This window comes from Spermophilus citellus (genome assembly GCF_964194105.1).
Source record: "Spermophilus citellus genome assembly, chromosome: 6".
In the NCBI taxonomy this organism is placed as follows: domain Eukaryota; kingdom Metazoa; phylum Chordata; class Mammalia; order Rodentia; family Sciuridae; genus Spermophilus; species Spermophilus citellus.
The window spans coordinates 63,163,926-63,187,518 of NC_138187.1; the positions used below are offsets into that span (position 1 = coordinate 63,163,926).

Below are 23,593 nucleotides of genomic sequence, written 5' to 3' on the forward strand. Positions count from 1 at the left end.
TTCATCTGCTCATTTATTTATCTCCCCTTTTTCACAATTGGATACAATACAAAATAATATAGGGAAATAAAGTCAAGGAGAGGGAAAGATGGGACAAATAATGAAGATGGCTAAGCACAGCCCACGGATACACATATACAAGTACTCATATGAAAGGCAGGGCCTGGATTTGGCTCTTTAAGAGGCCAAAGGAAAGAAGAAAACACAATAATTTCCTAGTTTGAGGCATTCCTAAATTATAAATAATTTTTTCGGAAGAAGTCCAAGTTTGGATGCTGAATCCTGAGAGTAATTTCTCCAGTGGATGTTTGCTTAAAAAAAATAAAGCAAAGCTGTGAGATGCACAACAGTGTCACCTACAGTTTTCTGTATCCTCATTCCCTAGTTGGAAATCTCCATCTTTCAGCAATCTCACAACTCTTTCAATTTCTACATCTTTGATTCCTTCTATCCCAACAAGACTGAAAACTGCCAATAAGCTTATGTTGAAAACCTAAAAATTCATTATTGAAGGGCTGAGGGTGTTGCTTAATGGTAGAACATGTGCTTAGCTTGTGTGAGGCCCTGAACTCAATCCCCATTATTAAAAAATAGTTATACATTTAGATAGATAGATCATTGTTGGGAAGTCACATTAGAATATATTTTACTTAATTTAATATACTTAAAAATCGTTGTCAATGTAAATAACTTTCATTATAATTTATTGTGTCTTATTCTATTCTTTTAGAATATAATATTATGTTATTCTAGGGAGTATACAATAAGATATAAAAAGTGTATTCGTTTGCTAGGGTGGTTTCATAACAAGTAGCACATACTGGGTGGTTTAAACAACAGAAATTTATCATCTCAGTTCTGCAGGCTACAAGTGCAAGACCAAGCTGGTTCCTTCAGAGGACTGTGAGGAAGAAACTGTTCCATACCCCTCCCATAGCTTCTAGTGGTTAGCTGTCAATCATTAGTGTTCCTTGACTTGAAAAAAGTGTTCCTTTTATGTAAAACCATGACCCCAGTCTTTGACATTTCTTCACCTGTGCTTCTCCCCATGTGCATGCTTGTGTCCATACTTCTCCCTTTTATAAAGGACAGAAATCATGTTGAATTAGGGAGGAGTTCACACTTCTCTAGTAAGATATCATCTTGCATAATTATAACTCCTGTGACTCTATTCCAAAAGTTGACATATTCTTAGGTGCTGAGGGTCCAGATGTCAACATTTGAATTTGAAAAGAACACAATTTAACTCATAAGAAAAAGCAATGTAAAATACAAAGTTTATTACTTTTTTTAATAAAAAGAAAGAAAAATGGGGTTAGAAGTAGGCAGAGAAATGTTTGGATTCATTCAAGTTAACATTCCAAAATAAACACATAGGAGGCTCAGAGTCTAGTCACTAGATGGTGGAGGCCCTGGTTACAGTCTGAGTCCTTCCTATTAGTGTGATCTTGGCTAAGTTAACCAACCTCTCTGAAACTTGGTTTTCTCACCTGTAAGACTAAGATGGAAGTAACAAACAAACAACAACAAAAAAAGTCCAATCACTGGAGAAATGGTAATTTCTCAATAAATTTCAGGAATTATTTTTCATTTGGCATCTATTAAGGACCCGGCACATGCCTTAAATAGGAGGCACATGAAGGAATCAGTCATAGCCTATAAAGACCTGTAATACAGTCTCACAGAAGGAGAAACCCATGGGAACAAATAAATACAAATACAAGAGTTTGGTAGGAATTTTAATGGAAGTGTTCCCAAAGTATAGTGTTGGGACAAACCGGGGACCTTAATTTTGCAAGGAAAAAGAGACTATCAGAAAACTTAGTAGAGAAAGTAAATTTGAGTTTAGCTTTCAGACCTAAGACTAGCTGAAGTCCCTAGAACAATCTTTTACTCAATCTGAGCCCTGAAATTAGTTCTGTTTAACCTAAGTATTGGGCTCAAAAGGGGCAAAATAATGGAGACATAAAAGGGAAGTGAAGACTGAACAAGCTAAGTAGGAATCAGACTATAAAGGAACTGTACCCCAAGCTAAGCCTTTTAAATTTTGAACTTGAGCAGCAGTGGAAAACCTGGCCTTGAGTTAAACAAGGAGTGGGAGGCAAGATTAGAATAGTATTTCTCAAAGTGTAGACACTGAGTTTTTAGTAATTATGTTTAAAATGTTCCTTTAATTTGAAGTTTATGTAACTTAATTTGTAATAACATGGCTATGTTCAATAACTAGCTAACAAAATTCCTAAAATTTTAACTCTTAGTTGTTGTGATCCCTAATGAGCTGACTCTAGTACACTACTGCCTCTTTTTTATACTTCAATTTATGAGTGAATATTTATTCTATGTTCAACGTGTATATCTTGCATTTTCTTTCTTTCACTAACTTTTAGTGTAGATGGTACTTTGAATATAATAATTAAGATAATGTTAGAAAAGAATTAAAGCTATAGATATAATTGGTTGCATGTTTACTAATTGTCAGGCATTATATTCTACTCCATGGACTAGTTCATAGTGGTCTCCATGCTCTGATTCACTTTCTTAGGAATTCTGTCTGGAATTTAAGAAACATCAATAATACCTTTCACATTCCACCTCTAGTTAGGAGTAAGACTCAGGAGTAAGCTCCTATCCTGGATTGACATTGGTTTGGAAAATGGGACTCTACTGTACCAAAAAATAAAAAAGAGGGGGCGGTGCCTGAGGGAACTGGGCGGAGTCTAGGGCGGGACGGGGCCTAAGAGCGACTGCTGGAGCAGCGCTTTCGCGTTGCTAGGAGACGCGAGGGTCGCTGAAGCAAGGACAGTTGGCCTGTAGCTGGCCCAGCCCACGGATTCCGAGAGCTCGAACACGTTTGCGACCGCCTGTCCCCTGGCCTCTCCGACTTCTCTTGCTTGGCTGAGCGAGGGTAACCACGAGAGCTGGCCCAGGGGTGGGTGGCTGAGCCGCCAAGGACCGGGGCCCGGACCAGCCCCTGAGCCCGGCTGGGCCCCCGCCCCGGAAGCCCGGGCTCCACCCCTTCCGCCCTGCGGATGCTCGGTATCTTAGAGATTCGCAGGTTGTTCTCGGTACTTACTTGTCTCACCTGTCGTTTTTAGTATAGATCTTTGGTCCCTGCTAAACTCCAGGGTGATTGTCCTATAAATTTCTGGGCCTTCCAGCGCCCTCTTTGGCTTCCAGGACGGCGACTGTGAGGGCTGAGCCTTTGGACCCAGTGTTCAAAGTACTTTCTCAGTCCGTTTTTCCTGGGTAGATTATACCTCATAGACATAGTCGGTGATTTCTGGTAGAAAGAAAGTTTGAGGGAGTGGGGACATCCTGCTAGCTTGCGAGGGTGGGGTGGGGTGGGGGGCGCGAAAAGGGTGGTTTTGGCTTTGTGCTGCGAGTGTGTTCGAACACCTGGCCCTCAGACCGCAAACGCCCGTTGAGGGGACCAACTGCTTTGTTTTTCAACTGAACTGGAAAAGACACTGGGAGAGGGAGTGCGCGAACTTGAGAGACCTTCTAATGTTTACCTTTCACCTTAGGAAACTAAGGCCCAGGAATATTCATTCGTGGCCAGAGTTACGCGCAAAATGTCTCCTCGGCCAGATCCAGCTGCTACCCGTTAGGAACAAATGATGAAATGAAAAAAGAAATGAAAGATTAAGAAGGCTGATACTCATAAGGGTTTAATATCACTAGCAGTTAAAAAAACAAAAAAGAAAACAACACTTAAGAATATAAAGGAGAAGAAAAGGGGCTTTGCAGAGAAGGGAGTTTGAAGTGACTGACTACATCAGAAGCATGTACTGTTAAGTACAACTTTAGATGTCGGCAGGGACTTGAGATTGCCCCCCCCCCTCACACACACACCACCAAGTACCACATAAATCCTGGTAGTATTTAATAAAAATTGAATATCCACCAATTAGAAACTCATGCATTGCCATTATCTGTTTGTGGAAATGAAACAGTATTGTAGAGGCAAAAAGTATTTTTTATCCTTTTTTTTTTTTTTTTTTTTTGCTGTCACTATCATTAAAGAAACCACTTAGTGGAAAAATGCTGATTGCTACTAGCAGAAGTAGTGCCACTGACTTCCCCAGAATCACTGCAATAATCAAGGAATTAGGTTGATATTTCCTAATTTCAGTTTCATTATGTTTTTAATAAAGTGGAAATAAGAGAGACAAAAAAAAAAAAAAGTCGAATTTGCACCGCCTCAGTATAGCACGGTTACAGTAGTCACTAGGGTTCCTGTTATGTTGAAAATTACATTCATTTTCCCTTTAGATATTTTGGGGAAATGAAATTTCGAGATGCCCAATAATATTTACAAGATATATATTTTTACTGAAACAACTGGTGATTTCCAGCAGTACAACTGAATTAGCATGTTTTCTATTCTTCTATTAAATGTAGCATCTTTATATGTGTAGTTGACATGACTGACCTGAAAGTGACAAAAAGTTATGGAGATGACATTCAGTAAAACAATTTTTGAATGAACATGAACAAATAAAAAGTGTTTTATTATGTATCGGAAAACCAAGCCTAAATTGAAAAATGCCTTGGGGAGAACATAAATTAAGATTGTAGCACTTTATTTATAAAAGTAATATAAGTAATACAGCCACTAAATTCATATAAAAACATGTAATCTTTTTAAACATCATTTTGTTACATATATAATATTCTGCATGAAATTGCATGTAATATAAATATACATTACATGTATATTTTAACACATGTCCAACTTACTTAGCTAGTGTATTGTGCAACAGTGATTTAATAAACTCCCTATTAAAATGAATGGAAAGACAAGAATTTTTACTGAAACATGGCTTATTTATTGTTTTGTCAGGCATTCCAAATTTTACATAAATTAATACAATGCCCTAATAATGACTTGCTTTAACATGCAACATGAGCCTAAATCTAAATCCATAATTGAGGATCAGAAGTTTTTAAAAACTCACTAACAAAACCCTAATTTTCTTTGGTCATGTTGGTATGCACATTGAAAAAAATGCAAACAATGATACTAATGATAGATCCACTTATGTAGTTGCTGCTTTCATCAGAAGAACTATGTGATTCAAATGACTTCATTTAAATTACCTTAAGTCTGGAACTAAGTCCAAACAAATGTGGGAGTTATCGTTTCAAAATGCCATACTCCAGAATGTTAAAAAAGTAACCAAAATCTAGAGGAAACCAATTTCCTTATTTTTCATAGAAAAGAGTACATCAGTAGTGTAATTGATACGCAGAGTTAATGCAAGTGACTCTTTAGTTTGGCCTCCTGCTAATTTTCATTATCTTTTATTAATCATAGAAGGAAATTTTAGGCTACATCTTTATGTTGAGGAAATATTCACCTGAAATTCAGCAAGTCTGCCACTTTTTCCTTTTCCTATATTTTCCCCTGTTAAATCCAGGTAATGATACATTTGTTACTCTTGTGGAAGCATTTATGATAAAACTTCTTTCTATAACTTCTCGAGTCTATCCTAATTAATTTATTATGTTTGGGATGATCACTCAATGTCAAAGGTAGATATTTCTAACAGATATAATGATTATTTTGCCTCCCTTTTTTGTACTTTAATGTGTCACTTAGCCTTTTTTTACCCTGATAAGCATTTGTCATTGTGATTGAAAAAACTAAGAAAATGCTAATTGATTCATAAGATCTACTTTATGAAGTCTGATTTTAATGTATTTCAGTCAATGGAAATATATTTTACTAGAAGAATGGATTTAAGGAATCCAGATGAAAATTCTGGGCATTCTTTTCAGTTAAACGATATGTTTTGGTAACAGAGTAAGAAGTAGCTGAGAAAAACAAGTGCAAGATTAATCAATGGTACAGCAATAACCTCGTATGCAAAAGGCCTTGGGCTTGAGCTCCAGCACTGAAAAAAAAAAAAATCAATCCAACAAACAAAAACTGGCTAAAGAGGTTTGGGGAATGGACAATTACATAAACTAGAGTTGGATATTAGAATTTCCAAGACCATTAGTGATTTCCTACACTGTTTACAAATCAATAATAGCCATACAATTTGCAAATTTGTGTTAGTTTTCTTCTCACGTTGGTGTATACAGAATCGGGTGCCACAGTGACCTGAGAAAATGGATTGCAGTGATTGGGATATATCCTAGCAATTAAGAAGTGAAAAATGAAGAAACCATTGTTTCCCAGCCATGAGTGAGAAGACTGATTTTACATTCCCTTTTTAAGGGAAAAAAGGGGGGGGGAGTGAAAGAGAGATACAGTTACTAATATAATTAAATGGAATGGTGGTGGGATATTTTGACAATCTGCTGAGCAGGTACAAATAAGAACATTTTAAGAAATGTGCAAACTATTGCCCCCAGGACTGGTATGCAGCTCTTAGGATATTATTCCAAACTCCAAGTACAATTTTATATGATGAAGAAACAAACAGTTCTCTGTGTAGGGAGAGGTTTCTTTGTTGGTTTTCCAAATTACAGCATGAATCCTTTAGAATCTTAAATTTGAGTGTTAAAAAATTTACACGTTTAAACTGGGGTTCTCAATATATATTAATTTTTAAGTGTTACATTTGAAAATTGTTATTATTAAGTTATCTATTATGTTGTTTTAACATCTTTCAGAAATAATTGGTAATAAAGCCTGTGTAGCCATGGCTAGTTCTGATGTGAAACCAAAATCAATAAGTCGTGCCAAAAAATGGTCAGAAGAGATAGAAAATCTGTACAGATTTCAACAAGCAGGATATCGGGATGAAATTGAATATAAACAAGTGAAACAAGTATCTATGGTAAGATTTATGCCTCTACAAACCTGAACTTGAAATGAGTCTGTTAGAGGATGAAAAGAATTTTAAAAACAAAACAAACAAACAAAAATCTGAAGGGAATTCTACTGCAACTCTCATTTTATTGAGGAGGAGATCAAGGCCCAGAAAAGTGATTTGCCAGGCTGACTGGGCAAAGAGGTAGTCCCTTGTCTGGGGGCAGTTCAAAATTTTTAGCTTTTATTGAACAGCCAGGCTCAGCTAAAATAATATTTCCTGGCAGAAAAAAATGGTAATTCTATTATCAATTATTCAGTTTGTTGTATACTATTATCTCCCTTCTGTTTATTTATTTTAACCATGATTCAGAAAGGAGTTATGTTTTTATGGGGATTATACTTGGAAAAATAAAAACACTGTTAGAGAACAAATCTTGACTTTGGCTGCACATTCCAAGCTTTTCTGAGAGAGCAGAGACATTGTTTTGTTGTTCAAAGACTAGACTGAGATCTTTGTAGCAGTTATAATGTAATTTCTTTTAACTCATTTATTCTACTGGCTACTAGGAGAATTTTTAAGATTCTCATAGAATTGGGCATAGTATTCATAAAATTTAAAATTTAGGACATTTAATAATATATTTAAATTTTTATAATACTCAATCATAATAGTTAATATTTAAATTTTGAGTTATAAGAGTTATTTTACCTAAGTTTTAGAAATTTTTTTATTGTTCTATTTTTTTTAACTCACTATTTTTGAGAAACTGGTTGTGAATTTTTCAGATCTCTATAATCTTTCTTCTGCATTCTACTTTTTTCTATTTAATACTTTCTATAAAAGTAGATAGGAAAAGATGTAGAGGAAATACAGAGCTAAAATGTAATATGCTCTTTAATCGACTTGAATTTAATAGACATTAATTTGACAGAATTGGTGAGAAATGAAGTTAAAAATACTGATCTAATGAAGAGTTACTGTGATTTTCATATATCCATCTCTTCATATATACAAACATTTTACTCTGGCCTCCTTAGTTTTCATTACTGCATCATCTGTGGCTTTTAAATAGGAAAAACTAAAATCATTGTCATTTTAACACATTTTGTCCCATCATCACAGATGTAGAACAACTATACAAAGTTAAATATAGTATCTTATTATAATAAGAATATGTAATAATAATAATGCTAATATAAGATAATTAATATAATTAATAAGAATATGTAATAATACTAATATGCATAAAAGCTTTAGAATATTATTTCTAACCTATTTTAATGCACCCATGTCAACTTGCTGAAATATTTGCAGAAATGAAAACTTGGAACTCAATAGGTTAATGCTATTTAAAAATAAGCTTCATTCCTTGCCTTAAATTGAGATGCTTGGTCTGATGTAGCACAGTGGTACTGTGCTTGCCTAGCATGTTCGAGGCTCTGGGTTTGATCCCCAACACCAGGGGACAAAAAGGATTGGGATGGTCCTAAAGATACTCAAGACCCAGGATCATAGAGGCAGTGTGAAACACAACATACTTTGTGTTATAATAACGCCTGCCCTAAATCCCCATACCTAATAATGTTATTTAAGAGAACACAGAATACAGCCTTAATGAGAAAGTTCCAAAAAGCAACCAAGAGGGGTGTGTTTTTGTTATTTTTGTATGTGTGTATCTGTGTGCAAAAGTTGTCATGTTTACTTTTATTACTTGGTAATTATAGAGGCTTTGTGTTTTCATTTAATATATATTTATTGGATACCTGCTGCATGCAAATTTTTGTGCCAAAGGCTTTAAAAGATAAAAATAGAGAGTGACTGACTGCAAGAAATCCAGTGAACTCATGGAAGAGTACAAGCCTTTTGGAATCAGTTATAGGTTGGCCTCACCTCTTCAAGCTGATTGGCCTGTACAAGGTTCTCAACTTCACTGAGCCTCTATTTCCTCATCTATGTTTTATGGTAGTACCTGCTTTAAAAAACTGCCATAGAAATTAAATGAATTGTATGTTTGGAGTGCCTAGCAGTGTGGTGCTCATAATAATTTGTTGAATGAATAGAACTGTTAATTAACTATTAATGCTGTCATTAATGATTGATAGCTTTCTTATTATCTTGGAATAGAAAATAGGTAACAATCACTCACACACACACACACACACACACACACACATACACTCACACACACAAATGTATATAATGCCAGGTACAGTGGTGTATGCCAGTAATCCCAGCTGCTTAAGAAGCTGAGGCAGGAGGATCTTGAGTTCACAGCCAGTCTCACAACAGTGAGGTGCTAAGCAGTGAGACCCTGTTTTAAATAAAATACAAAATAGGAAAATAGGGCTGGGGATGTGGTTCAGTAGTTGAGTACTCCTGAGTTTAGTCTCCCATACAAAAAAAAAAAAAAGAAAGAAAGAAAGAAAAACTATATGCAAGTCAAAGTATATGTACCTTAAGAAGAAGCACAGAAATTTAGAGGACAAAATGAGGAAAATCCTCATAAAAGTCTTCATTCCCCCAGTGGCATTTGTGGTGCTAATAAAGAAGTGATAAGGTGGAAACTGAAGGTGTGCCTTGAGTGAGATGTCCCTATCAACATGCTGAGATCTGTGGGTTTGAGAAAAGTTTTTTTTTTTTTTCCTTATCTGAAACCTGCCCCATTGACAAGTACTATTAGTGCTTGCAGACCTCCCTGGCTAAGCAGAAGGAAATTGAACATGAGAATCCTATCATTCCATTCTATTATAGGAAAGAGGTTCCAAATCAAATGGGAGTCATCAAGTTCAAAGTCCAAAAGAAAAAAAAAATAAAAAATGTCAAGAGGTTTACAAAAAAAAAAAAAAAAAAAAAAACTATCTATAGAGGCCAATGAGCACAGGCCCAATATAGCTTTTTAAAAATATCATTCCATATAAGGTGGCCTCAAATGTTCTGCAGAGACACTATTTATTCACTGTGCAGGATGGTATTTGTAGTCCTGGTAAGTAATGGGAGTCAGTAAGGGCAACTTGAGAATAACTCCTTTGCCTGTTGGGGGTAATGGGAGGCAGAAAGGCAGACTTGGCATACAGTGGTGAAAAGGCTTGCTGTTTTCCTACAGTGTAAATATGAGAGGGCCTGTTAAGATTTATCAGACACGCTGCTGTTTTGCTAATTCATAAGTAAACAAGAAAAAGAAAATGCAATATTAGAAAATGAAAGACCTAAAACTTAGATAGTATGTGCATCTTTTCTTCCAATTTAAAGCTATGATTTGTAGAATATTAGAAGGAATGGCTGCCTGTATTGATGGTGGTGAAAAACAAGATTTGATTTTTCCTAAAACCTGAACGATGTGTTTTTGAGAGTGATAAAGTACATCTCACAAAATCCTGAAGGAACAAATTTAACAACAAAAATACAATAACCTGATCAAGAAGCCATAACATTGCAATTGGAAAGGAAGAGGAGAAAAATGTTCAAGTCAGGTCAAGTCATATAAGAAAGTAAGCAAACCAATATAGAATATAATAAAGAATAGTGGGAGAAGAAAAGATTGTTGAAGACTATGTTTAATGACCTCAAATGTCTATTAAAAACTGGACTTCGAGGTGAACTTGAAATTTGAGCAGAAGGAAATACATATGTACCTTTAGATATTTTTAGTCTAGTTGCTTCCTTTTGTCCCTATATGACATTCGTAATCAGCAGATGGTGCTTTCAGAATGGGACATAGGCTTATCCCTGATTTTCTCCTTGGGGTTATTTTTATAAGTAATTACATTTGAAATCATTTATAAACATAGGAAGAATTAAGTTTATATTATTTGAAATATTTTCCTATCTGGATCACCATGTAGACATCTAATCCAAGAAATTGGGTTTCAGAGAGAAGCACTGAATTAGTTGTTCTTACAGTATAAATTTATAGCTTAAGGTCTGTTTTTTTTTTTTGTGGGTAATACCCCTAAGAATACAAGCATTTTAAAATTTATACTTCAATTTTTTTGATGTAAGTGTACTTTTGACTATTTGATAGTAAAATATGAGATAAAATAAAATGGGCATTTCAATATTTATATTCTGGTTTTTGATTGTGCAGGTAGATCGATGGCCAGAGACAGGCTATGTGAAGAAACTTCAGAGAAGGGACAATACTTTTTATTACTACAACAAACAGAGGGAATGTGAGGACAAAGAAGTTCACAAAGTGAAAATTTATGCTTACTAACTTTTCTTTGTATCACTTGACAATTTTTCATTGTATTCTACATCATGTAAATGTTTGTCATTTTACAAAATAATTCCAAATGCAGTCTTCCATTTAAAGTTTTGAAACACAGAAACCATGCAACTTGTTATCTGCTAATCATCCTGTCCTGTTCTAAAATGTAACTGTAGAAGTATTAAACTTGTTCCCTTGTTGCTCCATCCTCTTACTGACCATTTTAACTATGGTAGAGTAACCATTATGCATAAGGAGAACTAGCTCCCTTTGAAACCATTCCATTGATTAATCTTGCGATCTTTTTTCTTATAGCAGGTTAGTTCCACATTCAAACTCCCTGGTTGCCTTTATCTCATTTGAACTACTCATCATTTTGAACTACCACATCTGCATTTTGCAGCCTAAGAGTCTTGCCTCTGAGTTCTTTGCTTCTTGCTGGGAAGACAAGAAATGCCAAGAATGATGTTCACTTGGAGGTAGTCTCTACCAATGACTGATGGGGAATAGGTGTGTAAGTCCCCAGCAACCTGGTAGCACAGGAAGAGTAAGTCTGAGGTTTGTCTTCTACACTGGCTGCCAGGCTTTCCCCAGTAGGATTGAGGTTTCAGTCATCCACAAAGTATCAGACTGGATAACATACTCCTTTGGGCACTTCCCTGTTTTGCCACTTTCCCCATTTTCTACCAGTGGTTATTTCCCTCCTGAATAATTTCCTTGCATGTGAAGCCTTTCTTGCAAGGCTTTGTCACGTGGTCAGCCTCTGGGTTCCCCCATCTAAGGCTACTTCTCCACTGCTGCCTGGATTACTATAGAAAGTTTACTTTTTTACTAAGATTTTTTGTCACTATTTACAACTTCTTAGCTTCAAATTTTTGAATAGGGGTTCATATCTATCAATTCATTCAACTTTAGCCTCCATTTTTCAGAACCACTGTCTTCACCATAAAGACCTATTTTCCCATTTCAAACTTATGCCTCTCTAGCATTCTTTTTTTTTTTTTTTAAGAGAGAGTGAGAGAGGAGAGAGAGAGAGAGAGAGAGAATTTTTAACATTTATTTTTTAGTTCTCGGCGGACACAACATCTTTGGTATGTGGTGCTGAGGATCGAACCCGGGCCGCACGCATGCCAGGCGAGTGCGCTACCGCTTGAGCCACATCCCCAGCCCTCTCTAGCATTCTTAAAGCAAACACATCATAAGAAGGATAAATAGGGTGGCCAGCTTCTTTTATGACTTTTCCAGTGCTTCCAGAAATCAACTTATTTACCACATCTTTCATTTTTCTGTACCTCTCTGGTCATGACTTTTATTATCTTCCAGATTTGGTAGACCTGTAGGTGTTGTTCTCCTTTTTTCCCAATTAAAAATACTACAAGCTGGGTTGGGTGGCACATGCCTGTAATCCCAGTAGCTCAGGAGGCTGAGGTAGGAGGATCATGCGTTCAAAGGCAGCCTCACCAACTCAGTGAGGAACTTAGCAACTCAGTGAGACCCTATTTCTAATAAAATATTTTAAAAGGGCTGGGAATGTGGCTCAGTGTTAAGCACCCCTGGGTTCAATCCTCAGTACCAAAACCAAAAAAACCCAAGAAACCCCCAAAACCATACTATGATAGGCAGATTAATTGCCCCATCTACCCCCAAAGTTGTCCATGTTCTTGCTCTTGGGATCTGTGAGATCACATGGCAAAAGAAGTTTTTATATAATTAAAGATCTTGAGTTGGAGAAATTAAACTGGATTATTGGGTGAGCCCAATGTAATCACAAGGAAGGGTCCTTATAAGAGGACAACAAGTGATCAGAGTTAGAAAAAGGAGACTTGATGACCGAAGATGTCTGATTGGTGCAAGGAGGGAACCCAAAGCCCAAGAAAGCCTAAAGCTCTTGAAGCTGGAAAAGGCAACAACACGGATTCGCCCTCTAGTGTCTCAAGAAGGAACACCATCCGCTTTTACCAAATAGGGTCTGTTTCAGACTTCTGGCCTTCTGAGAATGTTCTTTTCCCACCTGTTTGTGTTAATTTGTTAATAACAATGTCAAAACACAGGGAACAGATGAAATTAATAACTATGCATCGTTTTGATGTCAACATAGTATTAAGAGTCTTGAAGTCAACATAGAATCAGTCATGATCACTGCCATTTTTTTTTTTTTTTTTACTATGGAACAATTTTGTTACAGGTAAGAGCCATTCCAAGAAATTGGTTAAGAATTTTTGCCTGGAGAAATCTCAGTAATTATCCTGAGTGTCCTAAATGCCATGTCATCTTTTTGAAGCAAGACTAACCTCAGAAACATGGTCTTCAGATGCCATTTTGGCTCCTTGATTACTTGTGATTAGTGATTTCCCTATATGTCTTATCAGGGACATAGCTGGTGCTTTCACGTCATGCCACTCTTTTTTAGAATATGAAAAAACTCCTTTTTGGCTCATTTTTGCACACCTTTTATAATGTGCTTATTCTTCCTACCTACCATGATGCTGCTGAGAGAGCCTGCAAACAGTGGCAGGTGCTCTTAGTAAACATATCTGTACTGTGATGGAGATGGACCTAGGCCTTGATCCATCATAGCAATAGCTTCCCTGCCAACAAAACTGTCCAGCCTGCTTCATGCTGGATGGCAGTGCTGAGCCTCCATTATAGGTGTTCTAACTCTCAATGGAGACTAGGGTTGCTGGTTTCAGAGAATACATTGAAGCAGAAATAGGAAGAGAATGCCAAGTTTTGGTCCAATATCCAGGTATGAATGATTTTGGAGAGCCAAAATCCAATCTCCTGACTACCACCTTTAGTTCTGGATCCAGAAGAAGTACTCAGTGTACTTGAAACATTTTCAGACATGACTGTGGAGAAGCACACCTCACATGAGCAGCTGTGCAGTTCATCGCATGGTGAGAGATGTCAGCTAGAAAGCAGAAAGGGAGAGAATGAGGAAGGAGCCTGAGGTCCCAATATCCCCTTTAAGGGACTTCTATGACTTAAATTCCAACTTCCTTTCATCTCCTAAAGGTTCTACCACTTCTCAATAGTGCCATGGGCTGGGGACCAAGCCTTTAACATGGGCTCTTGGGGACACTCAAGATCCAAATTATAGAAGTTGGCATCTGGGAGTTTTGATTTCAGGAGGGCTTCCACCATTCCTTATAAGAGGCTTTCTATGCTTGAACAAATGCAAACAGCATAGTTTATAGGTACCTATGTGGCCAGCCCAAATATAAATCTAGGTCACTAAGTCTGTAATGAGCTTCCCTGATACCATTTCACACTGTTGTCATACTCATTGCTGGAGGAATTGAGAGGATGTTGTGGGGCTCCACTGGGAGAAGACCCTTAAGAACTTGAACCTTGTTTCCTCTAGCTCTCATGCCATGCTCCTTTTCACTTTGCTGACTTACTTTGTATCCTTTCACTGTAGTAGATGAAAGCTATGTGTCCAATTATATACTGAATACCCTAAGCCCTCCTAGCAAACAAATCTGGGGTTTTTGGGGAACTCGTAACATGGGAAGCATATTGAGTCAATCACTAGAGTGTGTCAGAGTACAATCAAAGGCAAGAATATTAGTAGAGCAGAGGAAACTTTCTCTAAGGAAGAAGAGGTCAGCTAGGAGTCACTGATCAGCAGCAGTCCCCAGCTCAGACTGATAGTTTTAAATGGACTCTACTGTCCACAAGTCTCCTGATGAAGTGAGTGTCTGATGGAAAGGGGTAGATGATAATGTGTTTCAAAATTAGAAAATATGAATTTAAGACTCTGCCTCAGTGCTGCTGGTATATCAGTTGCTATTTAATAGAATATGATGAGGTCTTCCACCAAGGCTTAAGTGCAATTTTTTTCCCCTGGTATTTCTTCCAGCACCCTGAATATGTTTTTCCACTGTTCCTAGGGTGCTCAGTCCACATGATTTTTTTTAGTTCTTAATTTCACAGGAATTGCCTAAGAAAGTTCCAAGCAGGTGTTGTCCAAGACATTGGTTCATCAGACTTGCAAGTTTTGACAACATCTATCCAGATTGTATGAGGAAACTTCAGGGCCAGTGCCACCTCCGCAGGTTCTTGGAATGCCTTATTCATGAAAACCTCATCCACACCACATGCAATATATTAACATGTCCCAAGAATCTACTTGGTAATTTTTTTTTTTTGCCTTGGGAAATTAGAAAAGATTTTGAATGTTTGACATTTTGGCAAAACTTCATTCATATTGGGGAATTGTTAGAGATGAGGAAAATGGAGTCCACATGTTATTTTATAACCACTTTTAAAAATTAAAGTACTCAGTTTTAAAAAATAGAATTTATGAAATAGATTTATTATAGTTTATTGACATTCAATTCGACATTTTAAAATTCGTATTTGTAATTTTCTATTGGTACTTTGGAGCTCATAGTTTTACATTGTTTTTCAAGTCTTAAACATTTTCCATGGGTAACTAGGAAAAGTAACAAGGTCTTAAGACTTTGTGCTGATGGTGCTCAGTAGACACCTTGACATTGCCTGTTGTGTGTCAAACTGTGTTTCCCCAAAAAGGATATATTGAAATCTTAACTTGTGGTACCTGTAAATATCACCTTATTTGCGAGTAGGGTCTTTGCAGATGAAATCAAGTTAAAATGAGGTTATATTGGATTAGGTAGACCCTAATACAATGACTTGCATCCTTATAAAATTTGAAGATACAAGGGTGTGGGGTACAGGGTAGAAGGCCTGGGGACAAAGGAGGCAGAACCTGGAGTGATGCACGTGTGAGCAAGGGCACACTAAGAACTGCCAGCAACTACCAGTGGCTAGGAAGAGGCAAGGGAGGCTTCCCTCCTAGAGCCTTCAGAGAAAATGGCCCTGCAGACACTGTGAAAGGACAAGTTTCTATTATTTCAGCCACCCAGCTTGTGGTAATTTTTCACTGTGGCTCTAGGAACTAGCACATCACCTCTTTGTCTAATGACCCCAGTAGATGTGAGACAATGGGCCTGATTACTTCCCTACCCCATGTCTTGCCCACCAACTGGAATGATGATCAGAGAATGAAGATCTTCTTGACCCATGGGTATAGATTATGTGTTAAAGCAATGGGTTTCATCATATTAATCACTACCCATTAGTGCCAATGATGTCACCCCAGGCTTCACTTTAAAATCTTCAGGGCAGATTTTCACAAGGATGCTAGGACCTGGTTCCAAACTTACTAAATCAAAAATATCTGGGGATGTTATGTGAGTATCCAAAGATAGCAGGAAACAGTTTTATTTGGCTGCAGCCAGATTCAGAGGGTACAGCCTTTGCTGTACTCAATCAATCCCCTGAACCCCAGCATGAGACAGGGAAAATACCTGGAATGCCAGATGACCCCCAAGTAGTTTATGGTGGTTGATAACATGTTGGGAAACCATGTAGTTTAGCACGTACACCCCTCATGGCCTAAACCAATCAGTTCAAAGGAATACCCCTCTTGTACTAACCAATCACCCCTACCCAACTTGTTCCTGCCATTGAATGTGCTAATCAATGTTAAAAGTTTTTGTTTGATTTTCCTGCAGTATGGAATGATTTGCTGTGTGATGTTGTGACACATAGAGTATCCCCCAAAACCTATAAATCCTCACTGAATTGAGGGCCAGGACTCATTCCTTGGGACCACTGTGATGGGAACAGTTGTGAGTCCAGGCTCGAGCTTGCAATAAAGACTCTTGTGTGCTTGCATTGGATTTGGCTCCTGGAGGTCTATTGGGATCCAACGAATCTGGCATAACACCACCAGGGACCTATAATCCAGTTAAGATGTTTCAAAACAGACTCAAGATGAGGTCACAGGGCCAAAAGTACATCATTTAATAACAAAGTGTGTGTGTGTGTGTGTGTGTGTGTGTGTGTGTGTGTACTACAAACTGTAGACTGGAGAAGTTGGGGAAAACTGTGAAGAATTTGGGACATAACTCTTTGAAAGACAAAATTTAAGTAGAACATATCCATTCATGTGTGCAAAATTTCCCAGAATTTACCAAGTAAATATCAAATTGAATTGGGAAGCCCCTTGGAAGTCAGAATAACCAATATTGTGTTCAGTGTCCAACACTATATGTTTAAGTCAATCAAGGAAGGAAAATACTGGCCACCACATTGGAATTAGGACTGAGAAAAGGCAATTCAGGTAAATTGCACAAGGTTTATCTCTCTGTAGGAAGGAGGACATAGAATCATATTGCATGGTAGAGATTTCACTGATAGTCTCTGAGACTGACAGAGGCAGCTTTCTAGGCTAAAGGCTGCTCCAGTAGGCACTTTTCTGTGGAAGATAACAATTGAGTAGGTGAGGATCATCACTGTGTTTCTAGCAACATTTTTATCTCTTTTTTCTCTAATCTCCACTCAACCTCAGGTCCCAGCAAGTTTATTACTAAACTCCTGTTGAGTCCATGGCCCTTCTTCCTGCATCTCTAGAAGTTGTGCTAATGAACTCTTAGAGGAGTTCTGGGGCTTATGAATCAACACCTCACTGTTTTAGTAAGAGTGTTGTAGGGACAAATGAGGCAAGGCACCAAAGATAGCAGGAAACAGTTTTATTTGGCTGCAGCCAGGTTCAGAGGGTACAGCCTTTGCTGTAATCAATCAATCCCCTGAACCCCAAGTTCAGGGAGTTTCAGAGTTTTATACCCAGCATGTAAAGGGAGGGACTCAGAAGTTCACAGTCTGCAGAAGTTCACACAAAAGCAGCTTTTTCTTTCACTGTTTTGGGCAAGTTAACTCTTCAAGGACAACACCTGAGAAAAGGAGGGCTTCTTCTCCCCCTTTCTTTCCTCTCCTACCAGCTGTTACCATGGAGCCCATTTGTAACTTATCTTAAAAATGTAGACATCTCGGTGAAGATCAGCTCAAGGCCAGAGGCCTTGTTTGCACATTTCTACAAAGTACTATCCTGGATATGTTTGTGAAAACTATTAAGGGGGTGTCCAGCACCTGGAGTGCTGGTATCTTCTCGGCCAATGGCCAAGTAAATAGGGTGACATGAAAATAGTAAGTTTATCTCCATTGGACTCTTTTGCAGAGACTCTTTTGCTGACAGTCCTAAAATCAGCCCTGGTGAAGATTTCTGGAGAGGTACATTGAAGATTTTTCAGTTGAGAAAGGGGGTGCCACTTCAAGAGTACAACAAAAAATTCTAAAGATAAACAGAAAGGATTTTTTGAGCAGCTGAAAGAGTCTTCCTGTAGTTTACTTATAGAATAGATTCCTCATGATTGTGTTAACTGAAAGGAATAAAAATCAAGGTTTCTTTCTTTTTAAATTTTTTATATTTTACTTTTTAATTTGTTCTAATTAATTATACATGACAGTAGAATGCATTTTGACACATTGTACAGAAGTGGAGCACAACTTCTCATTCCTCTGGCTGAACATGGTACAGAGTTACACAAGTACTGTAATCAATCATGTATATAGGATGATAATGTCTGTCTCATTCCACCATCCTTCCCATCTCCACATCCCTCCCCTCCCTTCACTCCCCTTTTGCCCAATCCAAAGTTCCTTCATTCTTCCCTATCCTGAGCCTCCCATTAAGGAAGGATTAACATCTGCTTATTAGAGAAAACATTCAACCTTTGGATTTTGTGGTTTGGCTTATTTTGCCTAGCATGATATTTTCTGTAAAGAATGGTGGAAAAGCTCCGTAAACTCAACAAGCTAAAATAACCATTTACCTGTCTGAGATTTTACCATAGCGGCCAGTCGCAGAAGAGAAGGGGGTCGAGAGAATGAGAGAGAGAGAGAGAGAGAGAGAGAGAGAGAGAGAGAAGAAGAAGAAGAAGAAGAAGGGGGGGAGAGAGAGAGGTAGAGTAAAAGAGAGAGGGAGAGCAAGAGAGTAAGAGAGTGAGCACGAACAGAGTGTTGATATTTATGGGCTTAATGCAGGATGAGGAGGAGCAAGGCAAGTGGGCTGCTACTTCTTCATTGGCTGAGAGTTCGCACCACTTCAGGGATTGGAGGTGCGCCATTCAAAGTTCACGCCATTCACAGGGATTGGAAGTGATGGTTCGCACGCCATTCAGTGCATCATGGACCTGGGCTCCCAGAAGAGAAGTGCTCTGGGCGCCATCTTTACCAACACTCCTGAGCTCCCAGAAGAGAAGTACTCTGCATGCCATCTTTACCAACATTTCTCCCTTTTTTGTTTTGGTTTGGGGGTGTTGTACTCCATCTGGCTACTTCCTGCTGAGTAGGGGTGATGTTTAGAGGGAGGGAGGTCAGTTGGTTGGAGAAGAAGGGCCAGGAGGCCCCATATCCATGCACTGAAGGTATGGATTTCCTCCGGGAGAAGTCAATGAATGTGCCCTGCAACTATGAATAGAAACAGCATTAATTTCTGGCATGTCGTTCAGTCTGTAGGGCTGGTAGAAAAAAGCCTATGCCCAGGAGAAGGCAGATTTGAACATATAAAGCTGAAAATCAAAGGCTTATTTTTTTTGGCATGGCCCTTCGATGGAGTTGTCATTTGATATCTTCATCTTTCAGCACTTGATGAATGTTTCTTGGGATGACTGGATGTGCATGTCATCTGGCTCATTGGCAAGTAGCTGGTAATCCCTGAGGAGGAGCTGATTGAAAGTTTGGTTAGAGATTTTGTTAATTTGTCCTTGAAGGAATTTTAAAATGCAAGGAAGGAAGGCACAGAATAAAAAGACCAACTAGAGGTTCCAGTATCAGAAGAATCCAGGGGCTGATGGGGTTTGTGAAGAGGTCCCAATAGGATTGTTGTGCCAATTGCTGATTTAAAAAAGGGTGTGGAGGTACTGTGTTGCTATGGGTTCCTAGATCTTATAAGAAGGCCCATTCTTACGTATGTTTTTCTCGGGAATAGGATGAAGGGTGGTGCGTGACTATGAAAAATGGAGCTTGAGAGGGTTATCTGGGGGATATCTCACAGGTAAATCTGGGCAATTTTGGGGGTCCTGCAAGGTTGGGAGCTGTGGTGAGATTGTCCTCTGGAAGGCTTGCCACTAGTTTTAACCTAGAAATGTGAATCCAGGGGGTTAGTTTCTTTCCTTCCTGTTGGAGGTTTGTAGCATTGGGTGTAGACAGGACTACCTGTAATGGCCCTTCCCATTTGGGGGCTAGGGGGGATCTTTCCCCTGGGGAAGAAAAGTAGACCCATTCTCCTGGTCTGAGCAGAAAGTAGGCAGCTGAGTTCTCTGGATCCGGAAAGCAACAAATCTTGTTGCTTCCATAGCTCAGAGCGTATAAGGAAGAGGAGGGCAAGAGCATATTGGTTGGGGAGAAGCCAAGGCTCTGGTGAGATTCCTGGGGGAAGAAAGGGATGACCATACATTATCTCAAAGGGGGAGGCAAGGGATGGCTTTTTTGGTAAAGCCCTCATGCATAGTAGGGCAAGAGGGAGGAGTTTAATTCAATCTAAATGAGTCTCTAAAGATAGTTTCATTATGATGTCTTTCATTGTGCAGTTGGCTCACTCAATCTTACCTGAGTCTTGGGGGCGATAGGGACAATGAAGGTACCATGGGATGGACAATGTCTTTGCCACATTCTGGGTTACTTGAGAGATAAACTCAGGCCCGTTGTCAGATTGGATTGAAGTGGGCATCCCAAACCGAGGGATTACTTCGGTTAGGAGGATGTTAGCAACCATGGTAGCCCACTTATTTGAGGTGGGGAAGGCCTCTACCCAACCTGAGAATGTGTCTATTAAAACTAGTATGTATTTGAAGCTTTTTACTCTGGGCATGTTGGTAAAGTCGATTTGCCACTCTGCCCCAGGAATACGGCCCCTAGCCTGATGAGAAAGGAAGGTTCTGGGTTTTAAAGATGTATTGGGATTCACTCTTTTGCATATCTGGCATGAGGCTGTGATTTGCTGTATCACTTCTTTATCCTGGGGAGTCAGAGTAAAGAAAGAGTGGAGAAAAGGCTTTGATAGTCTGCGGACTGGTGTGGAAAATGGAGTGGAGGTAAGTAAAGAGGGCATGTTTAGGTGGGTCTCCATTATTGGGTAATGATGGAGAGCCTGTGGCAATGAGAGATCTGGTGGGGTCTGAAAGAGCAACTGACCTGGCTGCCTGATCTGCTTTTGAATTCCCCTGTGTGATGGGGGAGGAGTGGACAATTCCAAGTTTTTTAGGAAGCTGGGAGGCTTGTAGTAGCTGGGTGATGCATGTGGAATTGGTTATAGAGGTGCCCTTTGAGTTCAGGAGACGTCTCTTCTTCCAAATTGCTGCATGAGATAAGAGAATGTGGAAAACATATTTGGAATCAGTATAAAGTGTAAGATTTTTCCCTGCTGCCAATTCGCAGGCTTGCTTTGCAGCTACCAGCTCAGCCTGTTTGTTGGTGGTATTTTCAGGCAGGGGTTTGGCTTCTATTACTCATGATAGGGACACTATGGCATATCCAGCTTTTCTGATCCCCTCATGCATAAAGGAGCTGCCATCAGTGAACCAGGTATAATCAGGTTGTTCTAGAGGTCCCTCAGTGATATTAATTGGGCATGGGAGGAAGTTTTCTAGAATTTCCCTACATTTATGTATTACCTGTCCGAGATTTTATTAGCAGGACTGTAATGGCCAGTTGCAGAAGAGAAGGGGGGAGAGGGGAGAGAGAAGAGGGAAGAGGGGAGAGGGGAGAGAAGGGACAGGAGGGGAGGGGGGAGAAGAGAGGGGGAGAACAAGAGAGAGAGGGAGAGCAAGAGAGAGATGGAGAGCCAGAGAGTAAGGGAGCGAACACGAACAGGGTGTTGATATTTATGGGCTTAACACAGGATGAGGAGGAGCAAGGCGAGTGGGCTGGGAGTTCGTGCCACTTCAGGGATTGGAGGTGCGCCATTCAAAGTTTGGGCCATTCACAGGGATTGGAGGTGATGGTTCGCGCCATTCAGTGCGTCATGGACCTGAGCTCCCAGAAGAGAAGTGCTCCGGGTGCCATCTTTACCAACACTCCTGAGCTCCCAGAAGAGAAGCACTCCAGATGCCATCTTTACCAACATCTTCCAGCTCCATCAATTTACCTGCATTCTTCTTTAAGGGTCAGTAATATTCTGTTCTGTATATGTACCATTCATCTGTTGAAGGGCATCTAGGTTGATTCCATAGTTTAGCTATTATAAATTGAACTGCTATAAACATTAATGTGGCTGGGTCACTATAGTATGCTGATTTTAAGTCCTTTGGGTATAAGCCAAGGAGTGGGATAGATGGGTCAAATGGTTGTTCCATTTCAAGTTCTCTGAGGAGTCTCCATACTGCTTTCCATGGTGGTTGTGTTACCTACTGCTGTTTACCGGTGACAAGTTCTTGCTTCCCCAGTGCTGAAGTATAACACCAGAAAAGCACGCCGAAGCAAGTTTAGAGTGGAAAGTAGAAGCTTTATTAAGGATAGCAGAAAAAACTTCTCCCCGGAGGAAGAAGGGGTCACAAGAGGTGGAATCCATGTTAGGGGGAGGCCTTCCCTCTTTTATAGCTAATGGTTTGTTCCTGTCCTTTGTTCTGTTATCTTGCGGTGGTAGAATGTAGGTGGGAAGACTCAAAAAGTGAGGAGCACAGGGGCTGGAGGAGTAATCTGGGCAGGAAGGGCCTGGGGTGGCTTTTGATTAGCACCTCCCTGTTTGCTGGGAGCTGCTTCATTAACATTTCTTTAAAATGGGCTGGGGGCCTAGGGAACATTAACATTTCAATTTCCTCAAGTGCTGCTCTGCTTTCCTGGGCTCCATTCTCAACATGGCCTTCATTTTTTATTTTACTCCATATTAGACCTGATTTACCTATCTACACTAACTACCTATCTTTAAATCTGGCTTCAGTTGCACCAATTTGTAGTGCTGAAGTGGCACCCCCTTTCTGCATAGAAAAGCCCTCTTCAACATGGCTGATTTTAGGACTGTCAGCAAAAGAGTCCAATGTAGATAAACTTCCTATTTTCATGTCACCCTGTTTACTTGGCCACTGGCCAAGAAGATACCAGCATTCCAGTTGCTGGACACCCCCTTACTAGTTTTTCACAACCTTATCCAGTATAGTACTTTGTAGAAATGTGCAAACACGGCCTCTGGCCTTGAGCTGGACTTCACAGAGATGTCTACATTTTTAAGATAAGTTATAAATGGGCTCCATGGTAACAGCTGGCAGGGGGAGGAAAGAAAGGGGAGAAGATGCTCTCCCCTTCTCAGGTATTATCCTTGAAGAGTTAACTTGCCCAAAACAGTGAAAGAAAAAGCTGCTTTTATGTGAACTTCTGCAGGCTGTGAACTTCTGAGCCCCTCCCCTTACACACTGGGTATAAAACTCTGAAACTCCCTGAACTCGGGGTTCAGGGGATTGATTGATTACAGCAAAGGCTGTACCCTCTGAACCTGGCTGCAGCCAAATAAAACTGTTTCCTGCTATCTTTGATGCCTTGCCTCCATTGTCCCTACAACTGTGCCACCAGCAATGTATGAGTATACCTTTAACCCCCACATCCTCGCCAACACTTATTATTGCTTGTATTTTTGATAATTGCCATTATGACTGTAGTGAAATGAAATATTAAGAGTAGTTTTGATTTGTATTTAACTAATTGCTAAAGATGATGAACATTTTTTCATGTTTGTTGATTGATTGTATTTCTTCTT

The 23,593-nt window shown here is 39.2% G+C and overlaps 1 protein-coding gene across 1 annotated transcript; it reads left to right on the forward strand.

Moving 5' to 3' along the window:
* Positions 1 to 6,632: 6,632 nt before the first annotated feature.
* MEIG1 (meiosis/spermiogenesis associated 1) lies at positions 6,633 to 10,980 on the forward strand (the record flags this gene model as incomplete). The annotated part of the gene is made up of 2 exons (XM_081299986.1): positions 6,633 to 6,791; positions 10,852 to 10,980. Exons 1-2 carry the CDS (start codon positions 6,654 to 6,656, stop codon positions 10,978 to 10,980), a joined length of 267 nt encoding a protein of 88 aa, XP_081156112.1. The 5' UTR covers positions 6,633 to 6,653.
* Between the last annotated feature and the right edge of the window lie 12,613 nt (positions 10,981 to 23,593).